Raw genomic sequence first — 23,971 nt, 5'->3', positions numbered from 1 at the left:
CCGCCTCCTCAAGGAGAAGGTGTTGGAGGAACTGAATCGTCCCCTGGCCCCAGCAAAAATACAGACAGATTTTGAGCTTGCCACCATCCGAGCCATCGAGATGGAATTTCCAAATGCAGAGACCAAGGGATGCTTCTTCCACTTCTCCCAAGCCCTGTGGGTGAAGACACAAGATCTAGGTCTCACAGTTGCATACAAGGAGGATCCAGCAGTAAATGAGTTCATCAGGAGAGCAGCTGCCCTTGCCTTATTGCCACAAGATCAGGTTCAAGACACCTGGATTGAGGCCATGGACTCCTCCCCAGCCTCTGACCGCATTGAGGACATCAAGGATTACATGGTCGTCACATGGGTGGTCTATGACGCCCGATTCCCACTGTCACTTTGGAACCATCACAACACTGTAGGACCAAGGACCAACAACAACTTGGAAGGTTTCCACAGTCGGATGAACAGATCTCTTCCACACCGCCACCCCAACATATTTCGCTTTGTGGAAGTAATTCGGAGGATCGAGATGGCTGACAGAGCCAAGCTGAGATAACTCGACTTTGGGGCTGCTCCTCCAAGTCGCAACCGAGTCTACAGAGAGATCGACAACAGGATCCTGAGGCTCAAAGACACACTGAGTCGCGGCGATAAAAATCCTCTTCAGTTCCTAGATGCGGTGGGCAACCTCATAAAACTTGGCTAACAAGACATGAACTGGACTTGCTATAACTAAGCTTTAATTAGATCTATAAATACAGATAAAACATTGCTATGTCAAAGATATATCTACTTGAAGCTACTGTGCTACTATTGCGCATTGTTATTTGAAAAATATTATATTCTTGTTATCAAATAAATATTAAATTTTTTGTTTTTGGTTTTATTTGGACTATTCCATTATAATGTGTAGGTAACAGGTAGTTGCTCATCTGTTCATTGAACCGTAAATGTTGTTGTTTTAAGGTGTCTGCGAACTGGCTGTCTGCGTAATGGGAGGACACCACCTTGGTTTTCTCTCTCGACTTCTGTATGCCCTCATTTTAAACCTAATCAAAACAAAGGAATGTTCCCAACAGCTCAAACTGAGTAGCCCAATACATGGGACTGGAGAGCAGGGTAAGCTGCCTACAATCCCAATTTGCCTACAGTCCTCATGGAAATACAGTGTACCTACAATTAAAAAAATGATACCTCTCCCCTTTTGTCCTGAAAGTTTATTGATTGTCCATTGAAAGTCCCGTGAAAACGGGTGAAAATGAAGCGTGCACCCCACCTCCATCCCCCTTTCTCAAGAGTGTCTGTGAGCAGGACCGTTACCAGCTGGACGAGTGGTATGAGATAAACTTGTCCACGTTGAAGGAAGGTTTGTAGGATATCAGTCTCCACAAACTATGAAGTCATAACGGATTACTGACAAAGCGAAGAGAGAAACCCTCGTCATTCGCCCACTAACTCTCATCACAATGTAAATGTTGCAGAGATCCATGCCACCGAAGTTGAAGAGAACAATGACGAAGACGAGGACGAGGACGTTGAGAAGAGGACTAACGGCGCGAGCAACGCTCCCCGACCAACAACGTCAAACGACGACGACATCTACGACGTGCGGGTAAGATTCATTGCAGCTTATACAGATCCCTATTTGAGTTGCATTTTTCAAGCTGGGACGTACAATATTGAAAACACTTTACGGATAACAACTTCTTTATTCCGTCAGTGAGACGTTTCGATACAGACTCTGTACCGTTGTCAAGCAGGAATGATTCATGAAGAGGAGATGTGTGTGTGTGTGTGTGTGTGTGTGTGTGTGTGTGTGTGTGTGTGTGTGTGTGTGTGTGTGTGTGTGTGTGTGTGTGTGTGTGTGTGTGTGTGTGTGTGTGTGTGTGTGTGTGTGTGTGTGTGTGTGTCGGAAATTGGTTAAAATCTCATAATTGATGATTGGTTCATTACTACTGATCCATCATCGAAAATAATTGGTTAGCGTCATTTATGAAATTTGTTAATGCACATAAAAATAAGGAAAAAAACCATGTAGTTCCTTTGGGGGGTTTTGGCAAAATTTCATACCTTTAAAGGATGACTAGTATGTTAGGAACATAAATTTCTTGGAATCTTTAAGATAAATTCAAACATGACTTGAAACGAGCTTGTAGTGCTGCAAAAATGTAACAGACAAAACCAACCATGTGAAAAATATTGTTAATGAAAACAAGTGTTCCAGAATTGTTTGCGTTCGATTAGCGAAATTATGATCGATTGCTTGGTCGTTTAGTCACTGCGACCAATCTTCGATTATTTCAATTAATCGGACCACCACTAATATATATATATATATATATATATCATGTGCAAGATCAATTACATTCAGTATCTCCCTAAAGAGTAAAGAACGAAACATGTTGGAGAAAAAGGCATTCTGTTTTTATTTATCCATGTAATATTTATGACTGAACACCTGTACTACTTTGGACATTTTGTGCGCGTATATATATATATACTGAATGTAATTGATCTTGCACATGACATGCAGGGGGTCACTTACTTTGTACATAAAGTTTAGGGTGTGTGAGTTTGTTTTTTATTTGTTTGTTGTTGTTTTTTTGGGGGGGAAGGGGGAGAAAGGAGTGTGTGTGTGTGTGTGTGTGAGAGAGAGAGAGTGTGTGTGTGTGTGTGTGTGTGTGTGAGAGAGAGAGTGTGTGTGTGTGTGTTTCATTCACATTCCCTTAGTCTAACAGTATAGCGTGTAACGTAGGTTACAGAAGTATGTTTATGGTAGGTTTTTAAGTATGCCAAAGGGTATCGAACAATGTTGATCAAACTAAAATATGGTCCCTAACATGCTTTGAGTCGTATAATACTTCAGCTTTACTAGTGGTACTTCCATGAGGTGCTCAAGAGACAGATCTTGAAACAATTCTATTTCTTCCTGTGACAGTTCGACATCCCGGCTCCCAAGATGCGCAGTGAGAGGACCTTCACTCAGAGGTTCCAGAAGAACAGACGCAAGACCAAGCGCCCCCCGCCCCCACCTCCCCCACAGGAAAACAGCAGCGAGGAGGAGGCCTACGAGAACGCTGAGGCTGTCAGGTCAGTTACTTCATTGTGTTTGTGAGTCTAGTTTCACGCCGCTTTTAGCAATATTCCAGCAATATCACGGCGAGGGACACCAGAAATGGGCTTCTTACATTGTACCCATGTAGGGAATCCACTACGGGTCTTCAGCGTGATGGGCGGACGCTTTAACCGTTAGGTTACCTCACCGCCCCTGATTGTGTTAGTCAGGTGAAGTGTACGTCCTTGATAAGTCAGATGAGTTGTCTGGATGTGACATTAGGCTGATCACCTGGTTGTGTCTGACAGGCGAGTTGTTCCGGTAGTGTTAGAGAGATGAGTCACGTGGTTGTGTCAGGCGAGTTGTTCTGGTAGTGTTAGACAGGTGAGTCACATGGTTGTGTCTGTCAGGCGAGTTGTTCTGGTAGTGTTAGAGAGGTGAGTCACGTGGTTGTGTCTGACAGGCGAGTTGTTCTGGTAGTGTTAGAGAGGTGAGTCACATGGTTGTGTCTGTCAGGCGAGTTGCTCTGGTAGTGTTAGAGAGGTCAGTCACGTGGTTTTGTCTGACAGGTGTGTTGTTCTGGTAGTGTTAGAGAGGTGAGTTACATGGTTGTGTCTGACAGGTGAGTTGTTCTGGTAGTGTTAGAGAGGTGAGTCACATGGTTGTGTCTGTCAGTCGAGTTGTTCTGGTAGTGTTAAAGAGGTGAGTCACGTGGTTCTGTCTGTCAGTCGAGTAGTTCCAGTAGTGTTAGAGATTAAGTGACGTGGGTGTGTCTGTCAGGTGAGTTGTTCCGGTAGTGTTAGAGATGAGTCACGTGGTCGTGTCTGTCAGGTGAGTTGTTCCAGTAGTATTAGAGGTGAGTCACGTGGCTGTGTCTGTCAGACGAGTTGTCCCAGTAGTGTTAGAGAGATGAGTCACGTGGTTGTGTCTGACAGGTGAGTTGTTCTGGTAGTGTTAGAGAAGTGAGTCACATGGTTGTGTCTGACAGGTGAGTTGTTCCGGTAGTGTTAGAGAGATGAGTGACGTGGGTGTGTCTGTCAGGCGAGTTGTTCTGATAGTGTTAGAGAGATGAGTCACCTGGTTCTGTCTGTCAGGCGAGTTGTTCTGGTAGTGTTAGAGAGGTGAGTCACGTGGTTGTGTCTGTCAGGCGAGTTGTTCCAGTAGTGTTAGAGAGATGAGTCACATGGTTGTATCTGTCAGGCGAGTTGTTCTGATAGTGTTTGAGAGGTGAGTCACGTGGTTGTATCTGACAAGTGAGTTGTTCTGGTAGTGTTAGAGATGTGAGTCACGTGGTTGTGTCTGTCAGCCGAGTTGTTGTGATAGTGTTAGAGAGATGAGTCACGTGGTTGTGTCTGTCAGTCGAGTTGTTCCGGTAGTGTTAGAGAGGTGAGTGACGTGGGTGTGTCTGTCAGTCGAGTTGTTCCGGTAGTGTTAGAGAGGTGAGTCATGTGGTTGTGTCTGTCAGCCGAGTTGTTGTGATAGTGTTAGAGAGATGAGTCACATGGTTGTATCTGTCAGGCGAGTTGTTCTGATAGTGTTTGAGAGGTGAGTCACGTGGTTGTATCTGACAAGTGAGTTGTTCCGGTAGTGTTAGAGAGGTGAGTGACGTGGGTGTGTCTGTCAGTCGAGTTGTTCCGGTAGTGTTTGAGAGGTGAGTCACATGGTTGTGTCTGTCAGGCGAGTTGTTCTGGTAGTGTTAGAGAGGTGAGTCACGTGGTTGTGTCTGACAGGCGAGTTGTTCTGGTAGTGTTAGAGAGGTGAGTCACATGGTTGTGTCTGTCAGGCGAGTTGCTCTGGTAGTGTTAGAGAGGTCAGTCACGTGGTTTTGTCTGACAGGTGTGTTGTTCTGGTAGTGTTAGAGAGGTGAGTTACATGGTTGTGTCTGACAGGTGAGTTGTTCTGGTAGTGTTAGAGAGGTGAGTCACATGGTTGTGTCTGTCAGTCGAGTTGTTCTGGTAGTGTTAAAGAGGTGAGTCACGTGGTTCTGTCTGTCAGTCGAGTAGTTCCAGTAGTGTTAGAGAGATTAAGTGACGTGGGTGTGTCTGTCAGGTGAGTTGTTCCGGTAGTGTTAGAGAGATGAGTCACGTGGTCGTGTCTGTCAGGTGAGTTGTTCCAGTAGTATTAGAGGTGAGTCACTTGGCTGTGTCTGTCAGACGAGTTGTCCCGGTAGTGTTAGAGAGATGAGTCACGTGGTTGTGTCTGACAGGTGAGTTGTTCTGGTAGTGTTAGAGAAGTGAGTCACATGGTTGTGTCTGACAGGTGAGTTGTTCCGGTAGTGTTATAGAGATGAGTGACGTGGGTGTGTCTGTCAGGCGAGTTGTTCTGATAGTGTTAGAGAGATGAGTCACCTGGTTCTGTCTGTCAGGCGAGTTGTTCTGGTAGTGTTAGAGAGGTGAGTCACGTGGTTGTGTCTGTCAGGCGAGTTGTTCCAGTAGTGTTAGAGAGATGAGTCACATGGTTGTATCTGTCAGGCGAGTTGTTCTGATAGTGTTTGAGAGGTGAGTCACGTGGTTGTATCTGACAAGTGAGTTGTTCTGGTAGTGTTAGAGATGTGAGTCACGTGGTTGTGTCTGTCAGCCGAGTTGTTGTGATAGTGTTAGAGAGATGAGTCACGTGGTTGTGTCTGTCAGTCGAGTTGTTCCGGTAGTGTTAGAGAGGTGAGTGACGTGGGTGTGTCTGTCAGTCGAGTTGTTCCGGTAGTGTTAGAGAGGTGAGTCATGTGGTTGTGTCTGTCAGCCGAGTTGTTGTGATAGTGTTAGAGAGATGAGTCACATGGTTGTATCTGTCAGGCGAGTTGTTCTGATAGTGTTTGAGAGGTGAGTCACGTGGTTGTATCTGACAAGTGAGTTGTTCTGGTAGTGTTAGAGATGTGAGTCACGTGGTTGTGTCTGTCAGCCGAGTTGTTGTGATAGTGTTAGAGAGATGAGTCACGTGGTTGTGTCTGTCAGTCGAGTTGTTCCGGTAGTGTTAGAGAGGTGAGTGACGTGGGTGTGTCTGTCAGTCGAGTTGTTCCGGTAGTGTTTGAGAGGTGAGTCACGTGGTTGTATCTGACAAGTGAGTTGTTCTGGTAGTGTTAGAGATGTGAGTCACGTGGTTGTGTCTGTCAGCCGAGTTGTTGTGATAGTGTTAGAGAGATGAGTCACGTGGTTGTGTCTGTCAGTCGAGTTGTTCCGGTAGTGTTAGAGAGGTGAGTGACGTGGGTGTGTCTGTCAGTCGAGTTGTTCCGGTAGTGTTAGAGATGTGAGTCACGTGGTTGTGTCTGTCAGCCGAGTTGTTGTGATAGTGTTAGAGAAATGAGTGACGTGGGTGTGTCTGTCAGTCGAGTTGTTCCGGTAGTGTTAGAGAGGTGAGTCACGTGGTTGTGTCTGTCAGGTGAGTTGTTCTGGTAGTGTTAGAGAGGTGAGTCACGTGGTTGTGTCTGTCAGGCGAGTTGTTCTGGTAGTGTTAGAGAGGTGAGTCATGTGGTTGTGTCTGTCAGGCGAGTTGTTCTAGTAGTGTTAGAGAGGTGAGTAACGTTGTTGTGTCTGTCAGGCGAGTTGCTCTGGTAGTGTTAGAGAGGTCAGTCACGTGGTTGTGTCTGTCAGACGAGTTGTTCCAGTAGTGTCAAAGAGGTCAGTCACGTGGTTGTGTCTGTCAGACGAGTCGTTCCGGTAGTGTTAGAGAGGTGAGTCACGTGGTTGTGTCTGACAGGTGAGTTCCGGTAGTATTAGAGAGGCGAGTCACATGGTTGTGTCTGTCAGGCGAATTGTTATGGTAGTGTTAGAGAGGTGAGTCACATGGCTCTGTCTGTCAGTCGAGTAGTTCCGGTAGTGTTAGAGAGATGAGTGACGTGGGTGTCTCTGTCAGGTGAGTTGTTCCGGTAGTGTTACAGAGATGAGTCACGTGGTCGTGTCTGTCTTGTGAGTTGTTCCAGTAGTATTAGAGGTGAGTCACGTGGTTGTGTCTGTCAGACGAGTTGTTCCGGTAGTGTTAGAGAAATGAGTGACGTGGGTGTGTCTGTCAGGCGAGTTGTTCTGGTAGTGTTAGAGAGGTGAGTCACGTGGTTGTGTCTGTCAGGCGAGTTGTTCTGGTAGTGTTAGAGAGGTGAGTCACATGGTTGTGTCTGTCAGGCAAGTTGTTCCAGTAGTGTCAAAGAGGTCAGTCACGTGGTTGTGTCTGTCAGACGAGTTGTTCCGGTAGTGTTAGAGAGGTGAGTCACGTGGTTGTGTCTGACAGGTGAGTTCCGGTAGTATTAGAGAGGCGAGTCACATGGTTGTGTCTGTCAGGCGAATTGTTATGGTAGTGTTAGAGAGGTGAGTCACATGGCTCTGTCTGTCAGTCGAGTAGTTCCGGTAGTGTTAGAGAGATGAGTGACGTGGGTGTGTCTGTCAGGTGAGTTGTTCCGGTAGTGTTACAGAGATGAGTCACGTGGTCGTGTCTGTCTTGTGAGTTGTTCCAGTAGTATTAGAGGTGAGTCACGTGGTTGTGTCTGTCAGACGAGTTGTTCCGGTAGTGTTAGAGAAATGAGTGACGTGGGTGTGTCTGTCAGGCGAGTTGTTCTGGTAGTGTTAGAGAGGTGAGTCACGTGGTTGTGTCTGTCAGGCGAGTTGTTCTGGTAGTGTTAGAGAGGTGAGTCACATGGTTGTGTCTGTCAGACGAGTTGTTCCGGTAGTGTTAGAGAGGTAAATCATGTGGTTGTGTCTTTTAGTCGAGTTGTTCCGATAGTGTTGGAGCGGTGAGTCACGTGGTTGTGTCTGTCAGACGAGTTGTTCCGGTAGTGTTAGAGAGGTCAGTCACGTGGTTGTGTCTGTCAGACGAGTTGTTCCGGTAGTGTTAGAGAGGTAAATCATGTGGTTGTGTCTGTCAGTCGAGTTGTTCCGATAGTGTTGGAGCGGTGAGTCACGTGGTTGTGTCTGTCAGACGAGTTGTTCCGGTAGTGTTGGAGAGGTGAGTCACGTGGTTGTGTCTGTCAGTCGAGTTGTTCCAGTAGTGTTAGAGAGGGGAGTCCCCTCGTTGTGTCGGTCAGGTGGTACACCTTGTTGTGTCCTTGAGGTGATACACCTGGTTGTGTCTGTCAGGCGAGTTGTTCTGGTAGTGTTAGAGAGGTGAGTCACATGGTTGTGTCTGTCAGGCAAGTTGTTCCAGTAGTGTTAGAGAGGTCAGTCACGTGGTTGTGTCTGTCAGACGAGTTGTTCCGGTAGTGTTAGAGAGGTAAATCATGTGGTTGTGTCTGTCAGTCGAGTTGTTCCGATAGTGTTGGAGCGGTGAGTCACGTGGTTGTGTCTGTCAGACGAGTTGTTCCGATAGTGTTGGAGAGGTGAGTCACGTGGTTGTGTCTGTCAGTCGAGTTGTTCCAGTAGTGTTAGAGAGGGGAGTCCCCTCGTTGTGTCGGTCAGGTGGTACACCTTGTTGTGTCCTTGAGGTGATACACCTGGTTGTGTCTGTCAGGCGAGTTGTTCCGGTAGTGTTAGAGAGGCGAGTCACATGGTTGTGTCTGTCAGTCAAGTTGTTCCGGTAGTGTTAGAGAGGTTAGTCACGTGGTTGTGTCTGTCAGACGAGTTGTTCCGGTAGTGTTAGAGAGGTAAATCATGTGGTTGTGTCTGTCAGTCGAGTTGTTCCGATAGTGTTGGAGCGGTGAGTCACGTGGTTGTGTCTGTCAGACGAGTTGTTCCGGTAGTGTTGGAGAGGTGAGTCACGTGGTTGTGTCTGTCAGTCGAGTTGTTCCAGTAGTGTTAGAGAGGGGAGTCCCCTCGTTGTGTCGGTCAGGTGGTACACCTTGTTGTGTCCTTGAGGTGATACACCTGGTTGTGTCTGTCAGGCGAGTTGTTCCGGTAGTGTTAGAGAGGCGAGTCACATGGTTGTCTGTCAGTCAAGTTGTTCCGGTAGTGTTAGAGAGGTTAGTCACGTGGTTGTGTCTCTCAGGCGAGTTGTTCCGGTAGTGTTAGAGAGGCGAGTCACGTGGTTGTGTCTGTCAGGCAAGTTGTTCCGGTAGTATTAGAGAGGTGAGTCACGTGGTTGTGTCTGTCAGGCGAGTTGTTCCCGTAGTGTTAGAGACGTCAGTCACGTGGTTGTGCCTGTCAGGCGCGTTGTTCCGGTAGTGTTAGAAAGGTGATACACCTGGTTGTGTCAGTAAGGCAAATTATCCAGTTGTGTCTGTAGTGGGCGTTGTTTTTGAAGCACCAGTGTGGGGAGTCGCCCTGTCGCCAATGTGGCGAAATCATGGTAGTGACACTGACAACTTGACAAAATAACTAAGGACGTTACTTCCTATGGCCCTTTTCCATCACTATTCCAGATTCTATGCAAAAGGTAAAAGGGCCAACCCAAGAGATGTGCAGTTGGAGATGGGGACATCCGCTTAGTCATTTGGTCAAGTTTCCAGGTCATCTTACCAGTTTCAACTCTCTACCTGAATATCGAAGTACCCAAACTGTCTGAGAAAATACTGGCTTCCAGATGGGGGGTCTCATATATCGTTCAGATTTAACTTACTGTACCCAGTTGTGTTGTATATATGAAAGGTTTCATCAAAACATTTATTTGTTCATTGCATTTGTACTGTCAAAGCATGATCCTTAACTTTGTTGTGAAACCTTTTAAAAATGTTGATGCCTGCAACTCTGGGATCCTTGAAAAGCACTTAACAATTACCCATGAAGATATCAAGGGTTTATTTTTGGTAGCTTATGTTACGTTTTGTTCATATTTTTTCCCTGTAAAGTTCACCAATTCCGAAAGAAATTCTCAAAACTTTTAAACTGGGTGGAAGGGACGAAAGATATAGAGTTCTAAACAAGGCTTTCAAGGCATTTCATATCAGTGCTTGTAAAAGGTAGTGTCATCGAAAGCCTATTCACACATTGTTTAGTTGACAACTATGGCAACCTGTAACACAATTTACATGAGTGAAATCGATTCATCATCTTGAATAACAAATTAATTGTTTTCCGCAAACAGGCTGTGTTTTGTGTCTATGCAGATGCCAACCATTCCAATAGGTCTTAATTGCCACACAATGAATTTTGACAATCTACCGTAACATTCACTATCTGCATTCATTTCTTACTTGTCAACTGCAAATCATTTTCCATGAAAATAAAATGCAAAGCTCAACACTTATTTTAGCACTGTAAGATTTATGGCAGAGTTTGCCATTAACCCTGAAAAGCTGCAGGCCCTGAGGACCCAGGACCCAGAACCATAAAAAGTTGTGGGTCCTGATCAGAATGTGTAAGCCCTATATTTAAACTACAATATCAGTAATTCCCAGCAAACAAAAACTATAACTAGCAAAGTTAAAGAGTTTAATTAAACTCTATTGACTGACCAGTCTTCACTGGCAAGAAAATGAAAAACCTAGAAATTACTGAAATATATTTTCTGAAAAATTATACTCAGTTATTGGGAATGAAAAAGCTGTCAGCCATAAGGACCTGCAGAAAACAAAGCTGCGGGTCCGAGTGGTTTTCCGTTAGCTGACGTTAGTTCGAATGCTGACTTATGGTCAGGTCTTGAGTGATTATGAATTTACGCAGCTTTTAGCAATATTCCAGCATTCCAGGGCATCACCAGAAATGGGCTTCACACATTGTTCCCACGTGGGGAATTGAACCCGGGTCTTCAGCGTGATGAGCGAACGCTTTAACCACTAGGCTACCCCACTACCCTCAGGTCATAATGAATTCCAAGATAATTCCATCATTTTATTGTTTACAAATATGTGATATATTTCAAGACTTGTCCTTTCAACACCCAGTCAGACCAAGATATACAAACTAAATTAGTATTTTTTCAATTTTACTGGCTTTCTTTGTCTTTGTTTGAATTTCCTCTTCAACTTCATGCTAACTCATTACTAATGCCTATAAGTATATCTGTTATCCACATTTTGAGTTAATGTCAAATAAACTACTTCATAACTTGTGTTTATCTTTCAAATGCATTTTGTACCAGAATAATCCCTTGATTGTTGCTTGATGCTCCACTCTAGTGGGAGAGTGAGGGAATTTTTTAATGCCGCTTTTAGCAGTATTCCAGCAATATCAGCGGGGACATCAGAAATGGGCTTCACACATTGTACCAATGTGGGGAATTCGAACCCAGGTCTTCAGCATGGCGAGCGATGTTTTAACCAATGGGCTACCCCACCACCCCTTCAAGTGGGTGAAAACAAAGTAAGGACATCCAAGTCACAGGATGTCAACTGAAAGTCTGACCAAACTGATCCTTCAGTTTTCTGTAGATTCATGTTGTGATGTCCTCTTGCAATATTCCAGTAACATGATGGTAGTCTCAGCCTGGAACAGGGAGTCGTGTGACTGACAAGACTTGCCTCAATCAGTGAGCGGGTTAAAGTTGATAGTCACAGCGGCAATATTGCAGCCATATCGTGACTAATTTGCCTCAAGTCAGCAAGCCCAAATCTCCATTCAGTCAACTGTGACAAGTATCGGTTGCTCAAGGCCAAATGTTCCCCATAGGTTAGTGGTTTCACTCTGACCGTAACTAGCCACAGGGTCCATAGGGATCCAGCAGCACGAAGGGTTCAAACATACAGAATGATGATATCGACTCCAATTCTTAAAACAAGACTTGACTACTAATGTTATGGCTGCCCTTTCCCTTCACAGAACTGTTGTATGCACACAACCTATAGACATGAATATTTTCAGACTGAGTCATCTAATATTTTTAACCGTAATTCCACCATTATCAAAGAATCATTAATGCTCCTTTGAACATGAACACCCAATGTGATTGTTATTGAACGCCATACTCGGCAATATTTCAGTTATATGGCGATGGTCTGTAAATAATCAAGTCTGGATCAGACAATCCAGTGATCAACATCCTGAGCATTAATTTACACAATTGGGATAGGACGACATGTCAACCAAGTCAGCAAACGTGACCACCTGATCCCATTAGTCGCCTCTTACGACAGGCATGGGTAGCTGAAGATAAATTCTAAACTGGATCTGAAAACCCAATGTGAAACCGGGTGAAACACGAGTATGACAGGCCAAAGAATCTAATCAGAATCTGATTGGTTGAAAAATGCACCTGGCACAAAACAATGGCCAAGGAATTCATCAGTTCAGCATAAACAAATGACTCCAAATTTTCCCTTCAGATTTATTGTCTGCAATTTTACACAGCACCATACAGTTGGTAACACTTCAGTAGATAAAACTTAATGAATATCCCACAGCCAGCACAGCCTATGATGTCACAAAACTCTGACCTCATGGTCTAAAGGAGGGGCTACACCCTGTCAACCTCACGTTCTGGACCACAAAGGCTCTGCACTCTCGACCTCATGGCCTTTCTCCCGAGTGTATTCATGGGTCACGTTTTCGACCTCGTTCCGCACATAATGGATGAATAGAATGGGACAATGATCAATGCACAGTTCCGCATAATAGCCCTTTGTCCGTGTATTCACGAGTTGTGATTCAACCTCTGAAAAAACTTACTTCATAGGCATATCAAATTATTGACTTGACTTGACTTTTGTTTTCAACATTGGTTCTATAGACACAAAACAAACGCATGCTCTTGGGATCTTTAGCAATATGGCAGGAAAACAAGTCTACAATCATAAAAGCAAATCATGTGAATGCAACAAACTCGAAGCAGTATCGTAGGCACTTTGGAACAGTGTTCATCAGGGATATTTATGATATTCCTTGAGTTATGTAAATTGAATATCTCTAAGTAATGGCCATGCTGTCAATGGAAATGAAATTAACACAGCTTGACCATTGTCATCATGGCCACCAGGTCATTAGCTGCATATAATCAAAGTTAGACAAAGGCTGGTTGGCCACTGAAGCATGACAATGTGGATGAGGTGCGGGATACTGCATTCTGACCAGACATCTGTCACAAATACGACACGTGACAGTCTGATCAGGATTCTACCCTTCGGGATACATTGAGAACGCTTTGTGTTAGTCGAGACTTGACCCTGAGACAGCGGTTAGGCAGGTTGGCTGACCATCGCCTCCGACATGCCGCCTAGCTCTTGTGATCACACCATGTAGTTATACAACATTGAATCACTAATAAAGTGTTGTGGACCCACTGAGGGACTACTGTATTTGAAGACAGCTATCCCCTTTTAAACAGCCCAGGATACATGGTGGAGTCTAAGATCCCTTGGCACCTCTCGGCAACAGAAGTCTTGAGCGAACTTCTCAACAGAAGTCAACCAACTACATGTAACATCAGACTAAGGGTTTGTCCTGAAGAGTAGTTGACCATGACGTTTGTCAACTGTATCAATTGGGACTCTTGGCTGTTTGAAGGACATAATAAAAAAAGTGCTATTGTGTGTGCACCGATGCCAAAACAAGAACTGGTCCGTTGATGATCTGTACACAGCACCTACATCCATATCCTGTGTCCGAGGAAATAGCAAGAAACGCAAAGACGAAGAGGTCGAGCTGGCTCCCACTTACAAGTGTCATTGACATTGTGACTTTTAGTTGAAGTGTTGTGTCTTACCGATTGTTTTGCGTTTTAATTTAAACTTTCCACTGGGTGAGTGTTGATACTATTTGGTTCTTCTTCCACTTTCAATGGAAACGATGGTGGTGAAGCCTCCAGACAGATTGACATATTAACGAAACAATTTCCTACTCCAAGAAATTGCTGCATACACAACTGACATATCACTGATTTCTTGTTTCTACAGAGTAACAAGACTATATAATAATAGTCCATTGTCCCACTGTTCATGCCCAAGGTGTGGAAAGAGGTCGAAACGTGACGCATGAATTCATGGACAAAGGCCAGCATGCGAAGTCGAGGGTGCAGAGCCTTTGACTTTGATATGGTCTAAAACACGAGGTGGACTGGGTTTAGCCCTTCTGACGTCATAATGCGAGGTCAAACAAGTTCTGTGATGTCATAAGCTGTGCAGGCTGTGCGATATTCATTAATGTTTATCTACTCGCTTATCATGCATCCAGGAGTGAAGCTCAATTGCTGAAGTCTGCAAGAAAAACAATTTTGTTACTTCAAACTAAAAGCGAATAAATATTATACTATCAGAAAGTATGTCTACTTAGAACTAAATAAAAACCCAGGTTTATTGAAACGTTGCACTCAACAATATTCCAAGTCAGCGAGCCTGACCACCCAATACCGTTAGTCACCTCTTACGAGTAAGGGTTGCTGATGGTCAATTCAAACCGGGACCAAGGGTTTATTGAAACTGATGAATGGTAGAATGAAGACAACATGCTTTCATAACGGACCATCCTAAATAAACAGCAGGAATAGAGCCAGAAAAAAAGATAAATACATATAAAAAAAGATACATAAACAGAGCTCCAGATAAGACTAAGCTGATGTGGGTACTGTACCCAATGTATATTTTTGGAGTGGGTATTATGAATGTTGAGTGGGTATTTGCTTTTCCGCTACCCACTGCTTTCTAATATGTGCTTAGTTCAGTCATTTTACTCACCTAAGTATTGTGTCATTGAGTTAGTTTACTAAGTAGGTATGTTTCTGCCTTATGTAATACCTAATCAAAACCAAGTTAAATATAATGGAAATCACTCATCCTATACTGACAGTACAACACTTGCCCTATACTAACAGTACAACTTGATAGCAATCAATGTCATTTTCATACCCAAGCGATTTTTCTAAATATATTCCGTGACGCGACTTGTTTTAAACTTTTTATGATCTAACATTTTAAATGCGTGAATTGGTACGCATAACAATTATATTTCAATGCATTAAATGGGAATTTTCTATGTATTTTACCCGGATAACGCAGCTTATCTGGGCCTCTGCATAAAAAGGACACACTTCAGGTATGCATTAGCCTCACTCAATGAATTTAATCATTGTCCGAAACTCTAGCCTGCACAAAGTATCATCATGAATGTGTCATTATCACTATTTCTTTAAGTGTTTTAAATTACTTACCAAATGAATTGATTCAGAGGAATGACTTCATCCTGATAAAATTGCAGAGCCTGAAAGGAAAATGTTGGTCAGTACAACAATTTGTGGAAAAACACTCTACCTGAATGCATGTCTTCTACACAAAGTAGATCAAGTGGATAATTCAGCAGTGTGCCACATTTCTTAGCAACTAGCAACCATGCATCTCAACAGTAGATAGAATGTTTAACAGCTTATTGATATATCATATTTAGTGTATTTTCCTGGGGTATCCCAGTAAGCACATCTGTTGAAGTTTTATTAGCTTAGCACCGGAATGTCAAACATAGTATGCTTCAGTCACCATGAAAGCTTGGCTGTTACATGGATGTTCCTATATATATATATATATATTATAATAAATGACATCAGTATGAAATATCAAGCAATATTCTACAAGTTTGAATTCACAGCACATTTCAGGAATGCATTAGCCTCACTCAATGAATTTAATCATTGTCCGAAACTCTAGCCTGCACAAAGTATCATCATGAATGTGTCATTATCACTATTTCTTTAAGTGTTTTAAATTACTTACCAAATGAATTGATTCAGAGGAATGACTTCATCCTGATAAAATTGCAGAGCCTGAAAGGAAAATGTTGGTCAGTACAACAATTTGTGGGAAAACACTCTACCTGAATGCATGTCTTCTACACAAAGTAGATCAAGTGGATAATTCAGCAGTGTGCCACATTTCTTAGCAACTAGCAACCATGCATCTCAACAGTAGAGACACTTATTGAGATATCATATTTAGTGTATTTTCCTGGGGTATCCCAGTAAGCACATGTTTTGAAGTTTTATCAGCTTAGCACCCACGGAATGTCAAATAGGTTTAACACAGTATGATTCAGTCACCATGAAAGCTTGGCTGTTACATGGATGTTCCTATATACATATTAAATGACACATCAGTATGAAATATCAAGCAATATTCTACAAGTTTGAATTCACAGCACATTTCAGGAATGCATTAGCCTCATTCAATGACTTTAATCATTGTCCGAAACTCTAGCCTGCACAAAAGTATCATCATGAATGTGTCATTATCACTATTTCTTGAAGTGTCTTAAATTACTTACCAAATGAATTGATTCAGAGGAATGACTTCATCCTGATAGAATTGCAGAACCTGAAACGAAAACTGACATTGAACATTGGTCCATAACAACAATTTGTGGGAAAACATCACATTCGACCTGAATGCATGTCTTCTACACAAAGTACAGTACAACAAGAAATTGAGAATTTAAAGATTGTAATTTTTATATTTTTTCCACTCATTACTCGCGTATTAAATGTGAATATTAGCAGAACATAACTCCAGATTCAAAGACCGGTGAACAGTTAGTACTTTGTAAAGTCATAGGGCAGCAATGCAGGCTTCAATGCCGCGGGGCATACTACTAATCAAAGAAGTTAGAAAGTCGTGGTCCATGCTGTCCCAATATCGGACCACTTCTTTCATTTCAGCAATATTTGTCAGATTTCTCTTATTGACACTTTCCTTCATAAGTCCCCAAACATTTTCTATTGGATTTAGGTTGGGGCTATAACTTGGCAAATCTAATGATGTCATTTTGGGTCCGAAACCAGGCCTGTGAATGCTTTGAACAATGTTTTGGGTCGTTGTCCTGCTGGAAATTCAAAACATTTCCTTAGAACACGTGAGCAGATGGAAGTAAATGTCCCTCGAGAATATCTGAACCGCTCACTGTTCGTATTCCCTTCAAATACAAAGAGGGGCATTGCCCCTAACACAGATATGCCACCTCACATGTTAAAGTACAGAGCGCGCTGATACAAAGGTTTTTCAGCTTGTTTGGTCCAGAATTTCAGTGTTTTAGGAAACAGCCACACAGAACTTTCATCTGAGAAAATCACATTGTCCCAGATAAAATTTCTATGCTGTAAGCACCAGTTCACCCTTCCCTCCTTTTGTTCAGGTTTCATGATCGGTGATGGAATCCCTCGACTTTTCTGCCAACCCAGTGCATGCAGCTCAGTTCTAATTGTCTCCTTACAGACAGCCACAGTTCCTCTATCAATCATATCCAGCCTTAAGTTTTCTAAACTCCTTCGTTTGTTTTTAGAAACAAGAACACCAAGCCGCCTCCTGTCACCAACAATCAATTTTCTGGGCCTACCTGCGCCTCCCTGGTGCTCAATGCCATATCCATTTGCAATATTGTTCAAAACACGATAAACAGTGGACAAAGGGATGCCTGTTCTACTTGAAATCACTTTAGCTGATCTGATGTCCTTGTTATAATACTCTAAAATCAACTTCTCTTCTCTAAATAATCCATACTGAGATCACTGAAAATGCTGTCTTCTAGCAAGTAAACAAAGGGGGATAACTCTTCACAAACTAATGAAAAAGGCTTAATGGAGTTGTCTCTTGAATGAAACCAAGCACTTGATAGCTGGTCAAGGTTGTTTATACTAGAAATCCAATTAAACATATTCCTAAAATTCTCAATTTCTGGTCATAGTATATATCAAGTGGATAATTCAGCAGTGTGCCACATTTCTCAGAAACTAGCGACCATGCATCTCAACAGTAGAGACACGGAATGTTTAACGGCTTATTGATATATAATATTTAGTGTATTTTCCTGGGGTATCCCAGTAAGCACATCTTTTGAAGTTTTATTAGCTTAGCACCCACGGAATGTCAAATACGTCTAACATAGTATGCTTCAGTCACCATGAAAGCTTGGCTGTTACATGGATGTTCCTATATACATATTAAAGTATATCAAGTGGCTGATTCAGCGGACTGCCAAGCAATGTCAAGCAATATTCTGCAAGTCTGAATTCACAGCACATTTCAGATATGCATTAGCCTCATTCAATGAATTTAATCATTGTCCGAAACTCTAGCCTGCACAAAGTATCATCACAAATGTGCTTAGTACAATACCACAACCATCAAGTTATACGACTATATGTCAGTATCTACAAAAAGACTAACCATGTGGATTCCTGTTGTGTTGGCCAAGATTACCTGAAACATACATTCAAAACTCTTACCATCTAAAACGTAGGAAAACACAGGCTCCATATATACATGTTCACAGGCCAAATTCCTACAGAAATCTGAAAACATTACTTTCACACTTAGGTTACATAAAAGGCATTCAGATAAATCATTTCCTTCAAGAGCAAAACCCTCAACCCCTTGCAAACTGGACCAACAATGAATGACCTCTTGATTAATGCTCCATTCAGCAATATTTCAGCTTTATCACAGCTGAATAACATCTTGAGAATGAAACTTTTCATAGTTTCATGACAACATTTGCTGGTTCAAGATAGAATTAGTTTTCAGACCATCTATAGAACGGAGAATATTATCACAGTGCTCAGAAGCTAATACATGAACCATCATCAGGATCAGGCTAAAAAGCATCATCCTTGCATTCTGCGAGTCATTTCCATGTGATAGGTTACTAGGTAGACATTACACTGAGAGTTTAGTTTTACGCCGCTTTTAGCAATATTCCAGCAATATCACGGCTGGGGACACCAGAAATGGGCTGCACACATTGTGCCAATGTGGGGAATCAACCCGGGTCTGACGAGCCAACGCTTAACCACTAGGCTACCCCGCCGCCCCTGTGATAGGTTACTAGGTAGACATTACAAGTAAATATACAGGATAGTGATGGTGCAAGAACCTCTGAGGGAAACACTGTCAATTCATTTATAACACAAAATAAAATATGCAGTGGCATGACAAAAAGAAAAGAAAAAAAATATTGGGTAGCCCTGAACATTTTCTGTTCGTGTATGTTAGAAACAGATTCGATCAAAAGCCAAGTTCTGTCAGTTTCACCATGGAACCCTTTTGGTGTTCCAAGTTATCACATTGATGGCATAGTGCTAATGCTTTAAGCAGATACTTCTTCAGTGTGTAGCACATTCACATACCTTTTCCTGTTCTGAGAACTTCAACAGCAGCTGAAAATCTGCACCTGCAAAATACCCACAAAATGTACACAATACGTTTATCATAAACTACTGTTTGTAGGCTTCACCATGCTCAGATGCTCAACTGTATGACAGCCAACATGTGGACTTCATACCTTCATTCGAGATGCCACAGAGCAGGTGCCCCTTAGCTCAATGCCCGAAAGCAGAACACCAGGGGCACCTGTTTGCTTCATCTGTCAGGCAACACTCACATCATGGCATGTAAGACACCTCATGGATTCAGGTTTGTATGAGTTACTCCTTTTCACTTGCAACCAAGATTATTTTTTCTTTAACAAGGGATACTTTGTGGGAGTGATTTTGGAAAATATCTTTACTCACTTATCTAATTTGAAATTATGAACTTGTTTAACATTTGGTTTACCTTTCTTTTTTCTTCCTCTTTTTCAAGTGAAGCAGTCATGTCATGTGAAGCGGATGTCACTTCTCCCACACCTAAAAATCAAACTACTCATAATAAACGTCCTTTATACTTTTCCAGCAATGTTCAAAAGAAATACATGCTCAGATCTATAGCTCACTTTATATAGAAATCTTCAACGAACCTAGTGTTGGAATAGTGAAATCTAAGCTCAATGCAATACGCAGAACAAAGATCCACTCCACACGTGTTCTCGTACATTTTTCTCATCACTGCATGTGGCATGACACTAGGGATGGGCTTTGATCAACCTATATAACATGTCAAGTGGATCCAGCCAGTATTACCCAAGTCAGCAACATTCCAGCTTTATCACAGAATTTAATAGTTCTAGGTAATACAGGCCTACATGGGATAAACAATTACTAACCCCATTAACCAAGTCATGTGAACATCTGTCCATTGGCTCCTCTACAAGCTTCACAGGGAAGGTATCCCATACAGAAATATATATAGGATACCAAAACAAGAGCAAATTGGGACAATTTTTGTATAAAATATTAAAAAAGTACATTTTCTTAAAATCAGAAGCATATGTATGATTTGTGAATTAGAAATGCTAAACTGAACATCAGGGCACTCTACAACTCATTGACAGGCAAATCAGTATGTTTTTTAAAGACATTTATATCAGAAATCTACCTCCGACTCGAGTCGGAGCAGGTCCAGATCTATCCATGCGAGGGCATTAAAGAGGAAGAGATGGATAAACCACAAAGTAAATGATACTTACATGTTTTCACTGGATAGAAGTCATTCATGGCACAACTCTGGAAGAAAAGGAACAGATGCCCAATAAGAGGCCACCCAACCACAACACACGCAAAACATAGGCAGACATGCTCAGAAGCTCACACTATATAGACTGTCATGGACATTCGGCTTTGCGGCGAACGGGTCCGAGCTCAATGCTCACGCAGAACAAGGACTTTATATCGCAGCACAAGATCAGTCTCAGGTTAATATTGACGTCATTGCATGTATGTGATTTTACTTCTCTTCCAACAGTTAAGTGATTGAATGTTATGAAACATTAAATATGCTTACTTGCTAGAAATTCCTGGCAGTCCATCTGCTGAAGCTGTTGGTCCAGAGTGATTTCTAAGACACACAAGCCATCTTCATGTATGTGCTCTTGATTTGTCTAAAAAGAATAAACATGTTAGGGCTAAAAAGAACATGTTGTGGTTCTGATTACCCAACCAACCCTTGAATTCTGGTGCAGACCCTATTTTTTTTATGCAGACTGAATAAAATAAGCTTTCAGATACCATTGTTTTTCCCTGCACCGACACATATCAGTCATTCTGATATAGAAAGTGGACATGATGGCTGCAAGCTTGATTGAATAAACAATTACACATTTGATACATGTATTATTAGTTTGTACTTTCCTTCTTAAAAAAAAACGTAAAAAGAACCCCAAATTCCTACCTACCTTCCCTAAATTTTAAGTGTAATCAATACATTTTTATCTATTTGGCCTTACGAGGATAGACAGCATCGTTCAGCTATGAATGACTTGCGTTCTGGATCATGCAGTCTGTATAGCTAGTATTTGAGGATCTAGAAGATTCAAGGAACCCTTCAAACAATAACACTAAACAAGGACCAGTGCTTCATCATGATCTTTGCTCTAGTTATGGCGTAGTTGACATGCTCAGAATCCCGGTAAAAGTCTATCATAACAATTCAGAGACTTCAGTAAACCATCATTGCATGTCATCCTACACATACACTGTCTAGTGCTGGAGGAAATTTGAACTTTGTGAGTTGGTAGGTGCCCCAATCAGTTTATCCAACCTCCACAGTAATGCTGAGAACTTAATTTTAGTTATTTTATACAATGTTCTAAGATTTCCTCAATCACTATTTGCGGCCAGTGTTCAGGAAATATGAGTCCACCAGGAAATAAATAATACTTGATTTATGCAAAAGTAACGCTGAATCACTCACCATGTTTTAGACAATACACCTGTAGTAGATGCCTTGATTATTAGTATATGACCAAAACAATAACCCTAGTAATCCAAATATTCAACATGTTAAGGTCTTCCTGAAAAGGTTTTTCAAAAAGGTTTTTACATGATGCAACCATCAAGACATCCATCCTTATGTATCACACTTCAATTAGTGCATCACTCCATTTTAGCGATAATACCAAGTATGTGCATGGGTTAAACTTACCTTTCTTAGCTTGACTTTTCAAGACATTTTCAACTTGTTATTAGAGCCATCAGGATCAGTGTCATCAGAACTGGAAGAAGAGTTACCAAAATACAGATTCCATCAAGAAATACACCATCCTGCCGTGTTGAAATCGAGGTTAATTATGAATAATAATGTGTGTACAAACTGTATGCTCTTCGCTATAACATTATTACATCGGTCACTATAACCGAAGTTGCCTGCGAAGCAATAGAATGTTAAAAGTCGTATGACCATCTCATCACCTTGGGTAGCTATTAACTGCTGGGTGAAGAGAAGCAATTTTAAGCCATGGGCTTTGCAGTGGGACAGGACCGAAGCCCAAGAGTCACTACTAAACATGGTCTCTCATAAGGATTTTCTGCAACCGATGTTGCTTAACTGTTAACTTCACCATAAGAATACTGTATTGTCAAACATTACAAGCAGTGATTTAGTCCAAACAATGAAACTACTGAAATTCAACTAACAAAAAGAAAAACTGATCAGGTGGCATCAGGTTAGGTCTGTGACATGCTCAGAATCCGGTAATAGTCAATCACAATGAGTCAGAGACTTCAGTAAACGCATCATTGCATGTCAAAGAAAATGAAAATGCAAGTTTGAGTAAGATTGCAAACTTTACATTGAACATATAAAATCATCTTTGTTTATCCTAATATTCGGTACTTATCAGGTAAAGTTCTTACCACTGCATGGATGTTCGATGCCGAGCTGGACAAGAGTCCACCTGAAACAAGGGAAATATTTTTAATTGGGTTGGGACAAGAAATCCTCCAAATCACTGATAAACTTTGATTATGTGGTGGAATTATTTCCCAGTTACAGACTTAGGATAAGTAGCCATGGTGCATGATCAAACCCCAAGTCAATACACCACTCTACAGTATTGACTTGCAAAGCCATATTTATCCCAGATTTCAGAAACTACTGGTACAAAGCAACAGCATACTTTAACATTAGTATTCACTACAGTTTTCTCAGACAAATGCCTCAATTGTCATCTTGAAAGCAAATCCTACCACTTTCCCAAACCAAAAACTGGCATGGTAGATGGTGAGAAATGCATCAGACTCGTCATCTTTGTCATCATCAAAAGCTTTGTTAGAAGTGCTACTGAAGCTTGACCCCAAATAACCACCCTACAGGCCATAACTTAAGGGATGGTTTAATGTAAATACTGGACACAACTGTAATTCTGACCAACAAAATCATTGGTGGTAGAAAATTGAACTAAGCAAAAGTGTTAAATGCTGCACTCAGCACATTGCAGCTAGGTGACCAGTTGAAGAGTCTGAACCAGACAATCCAGTGATTAACATGAGCACCTGTGAACACAAGGTTGAGGGTAAGACTTCCGCCCTTACCTCTCTTTCCCCTCCCCCCCCCCCCAAATTTTAGTGAGGAAAAGATATCAGTATATTCAGGTGATGATTTAAGAAAAAGCCATAACATAAGGGTTTGGCTGAGGCCTTGCATAATGAAATTTGGGGGGTGGGGGTGGAGGAGAGAGAGAGACGTTAAAGTCTTTCCAGGTTGAGTCGACCAAATAGTTCTGTTTGTTATTACCTCTTAAGAAAAGCTATGTTGCTGAAGAACATATCTTCCCCCAATTCTCACTGCTAATGCACCATGAAAAAAAAAGAATCAAGAAATGCTAAAGCAGAGACCAATGCTGCAATTTAGAATCTCTCAGACAAATGCCTCAAGTGTCATCTCGAACGTGATTCCCTCCACACTACCACATCAAAAACTGACATGATAGGCAGCGAGAAACAAGTCAGACTCGTCATCTTTGTCATCACCGAGAACAGCTAAATTGGCTCCAACAATGGCTCCCATCCTAGATTTCGAATAACCTATGATCCAGATCGTAACTTATTTTTCGTACAAAAGCCAAAATACAATAAAATAAGAAATGCCAGCTACTACTACATCACCAGACGACAATTTGCACTTATTAAACGATCGCTAATTGGCCTGCAGCCGAGGATTGAGTCGGATTCTGACTACGCTCTTGTCTGATCCAACAGGGCAACGTGCTACTTAAATTAAGGAAATAGTGTAAAATATTCAGTGGTCAATATGCACGCTGAGAAATTCATTTACCGGCATCACTGAAACAAATGTCTTCATCAAAATAGAATGTGAATGAAGACGAGGGACTGCAACCGACATTAGCCCATCGAGACATCCACACCTCCATCCGCAAGCATGAACTGCACACATGAAAATGGCGATGTGTAACCACGTGCTTCCGGTGACGGGCTTTACTAAAAGGTTTCACCACCAAGTAAACGAAATATGATTAATTATTTCACCTTTGAGATGTCAGAAAAAGAACGAATGAA

The 23,971-nt window shown here is 42.0% G+C and overlaps 1 protein-coding gene and 2 long non-coding RNA genes across 13 annotated transcripts in view; 2 read left to right on the top strand and 1 right to left on the bottom strand.

Annotated features, from left to right (window-relative positions):
* The window catches only part of LOC124263820 (dual oxidase maturation factor 1-like), a 32,826-nt gene extending 21,880 nt beyond the window's left edge, over positions 1-10,946 (top strand). Inside the window, exons 9-11 of the mRNA XM_046698550.1 lie at positions 1,470-1,600; positions 2,927-3,078; positions 9,318-10,946. Of these exons, the coding sequence (XP_046554506.1) occupies positions 1,470-1,600; positions 2,927-3,078; positions 9,318-9,384 (350 nt within the window). The 3' untranslated portion in view covers positions 9,385-10,946. The remainder of the gene's footprint in view (positions 1-1,469; positions 1,601-2,926; positions 3,079-9,317) is intronic.
* LOC124263823 lies at positions 6,349-8,599 on the top strand. 2 transcript variants are annotated; one of them, XR_006894959.1, is made up of 6 exons: positions 6,349-6,601; positions 6,655-6,733; positions 7,047-7,126; positions 7,493-7,704; positions 8,128-8,180; positions 8,445-8,599. It is a non-coding gene; the product is annotated as an uncharacterized LOC124263823 (long non-coding RNA). The 2 variants fall into 2 exon arrangements; XR_006894958.1 differs by lacking the exons at positions 8,128-8,180; positions 8,445-8,599 and adding an exon at positions 7,970-7,998.
* Positions 10,947-12,149: 1,203 nt separating the features above from the next.
* LOC124263821 lies at positions 12,150-23,875 on the bottom strand. 10 transcript variants are annotated; one of them, XR_006894951.1, is made up of 12 exons: positions 23,730-23,875; positions 22,310-22,350; positions 21,600-21,669; positions 20,460-20,556; positions 20,146-20,182; positions 19,356-19,438; positions 18,929-18,972; positions 17,970-18,002; positions 16,075-16,124; positions 15,528-15,577; positions 14,972-15,021; positions 12,150-14,021 (listed from the first exon to the last, which is right to left on the bottom strand). It is a non-coding gene; the product is annotated as an uncharacterized LOC124263821 (long non-coding RNA). The 10 variants fall into 10 exon arrangements; XR_006894956.1 differs by having other exon boundaries at positions 18,929-18,966; XR_006894948.1 differs by having other exon boundaries at positions 19,356-19,426.
* Positions 23,876-23,971: the final 96 nt, after the last annotated feature.

This window comes from Haliotis rubra, unplaced genomic scaffold, assembly GCF_003918875.1.
Source record: "Haliotis rubra isolate DU_JTF1 unplaced genomic scaffold, ASM391887v1 Scf9, whole genome shotgun sequence".
Lineage (NCBI taxonomy): Eukaryota > Metazoa > Mollusca > Gastropoda > Lepetellida > Haliotidae > Haliotis > Haliotis rubra.
Note: the sequence above shows the minus strand (reverse complement) of the source record. Positions and strands in the feature narration are given on the sequence as shown.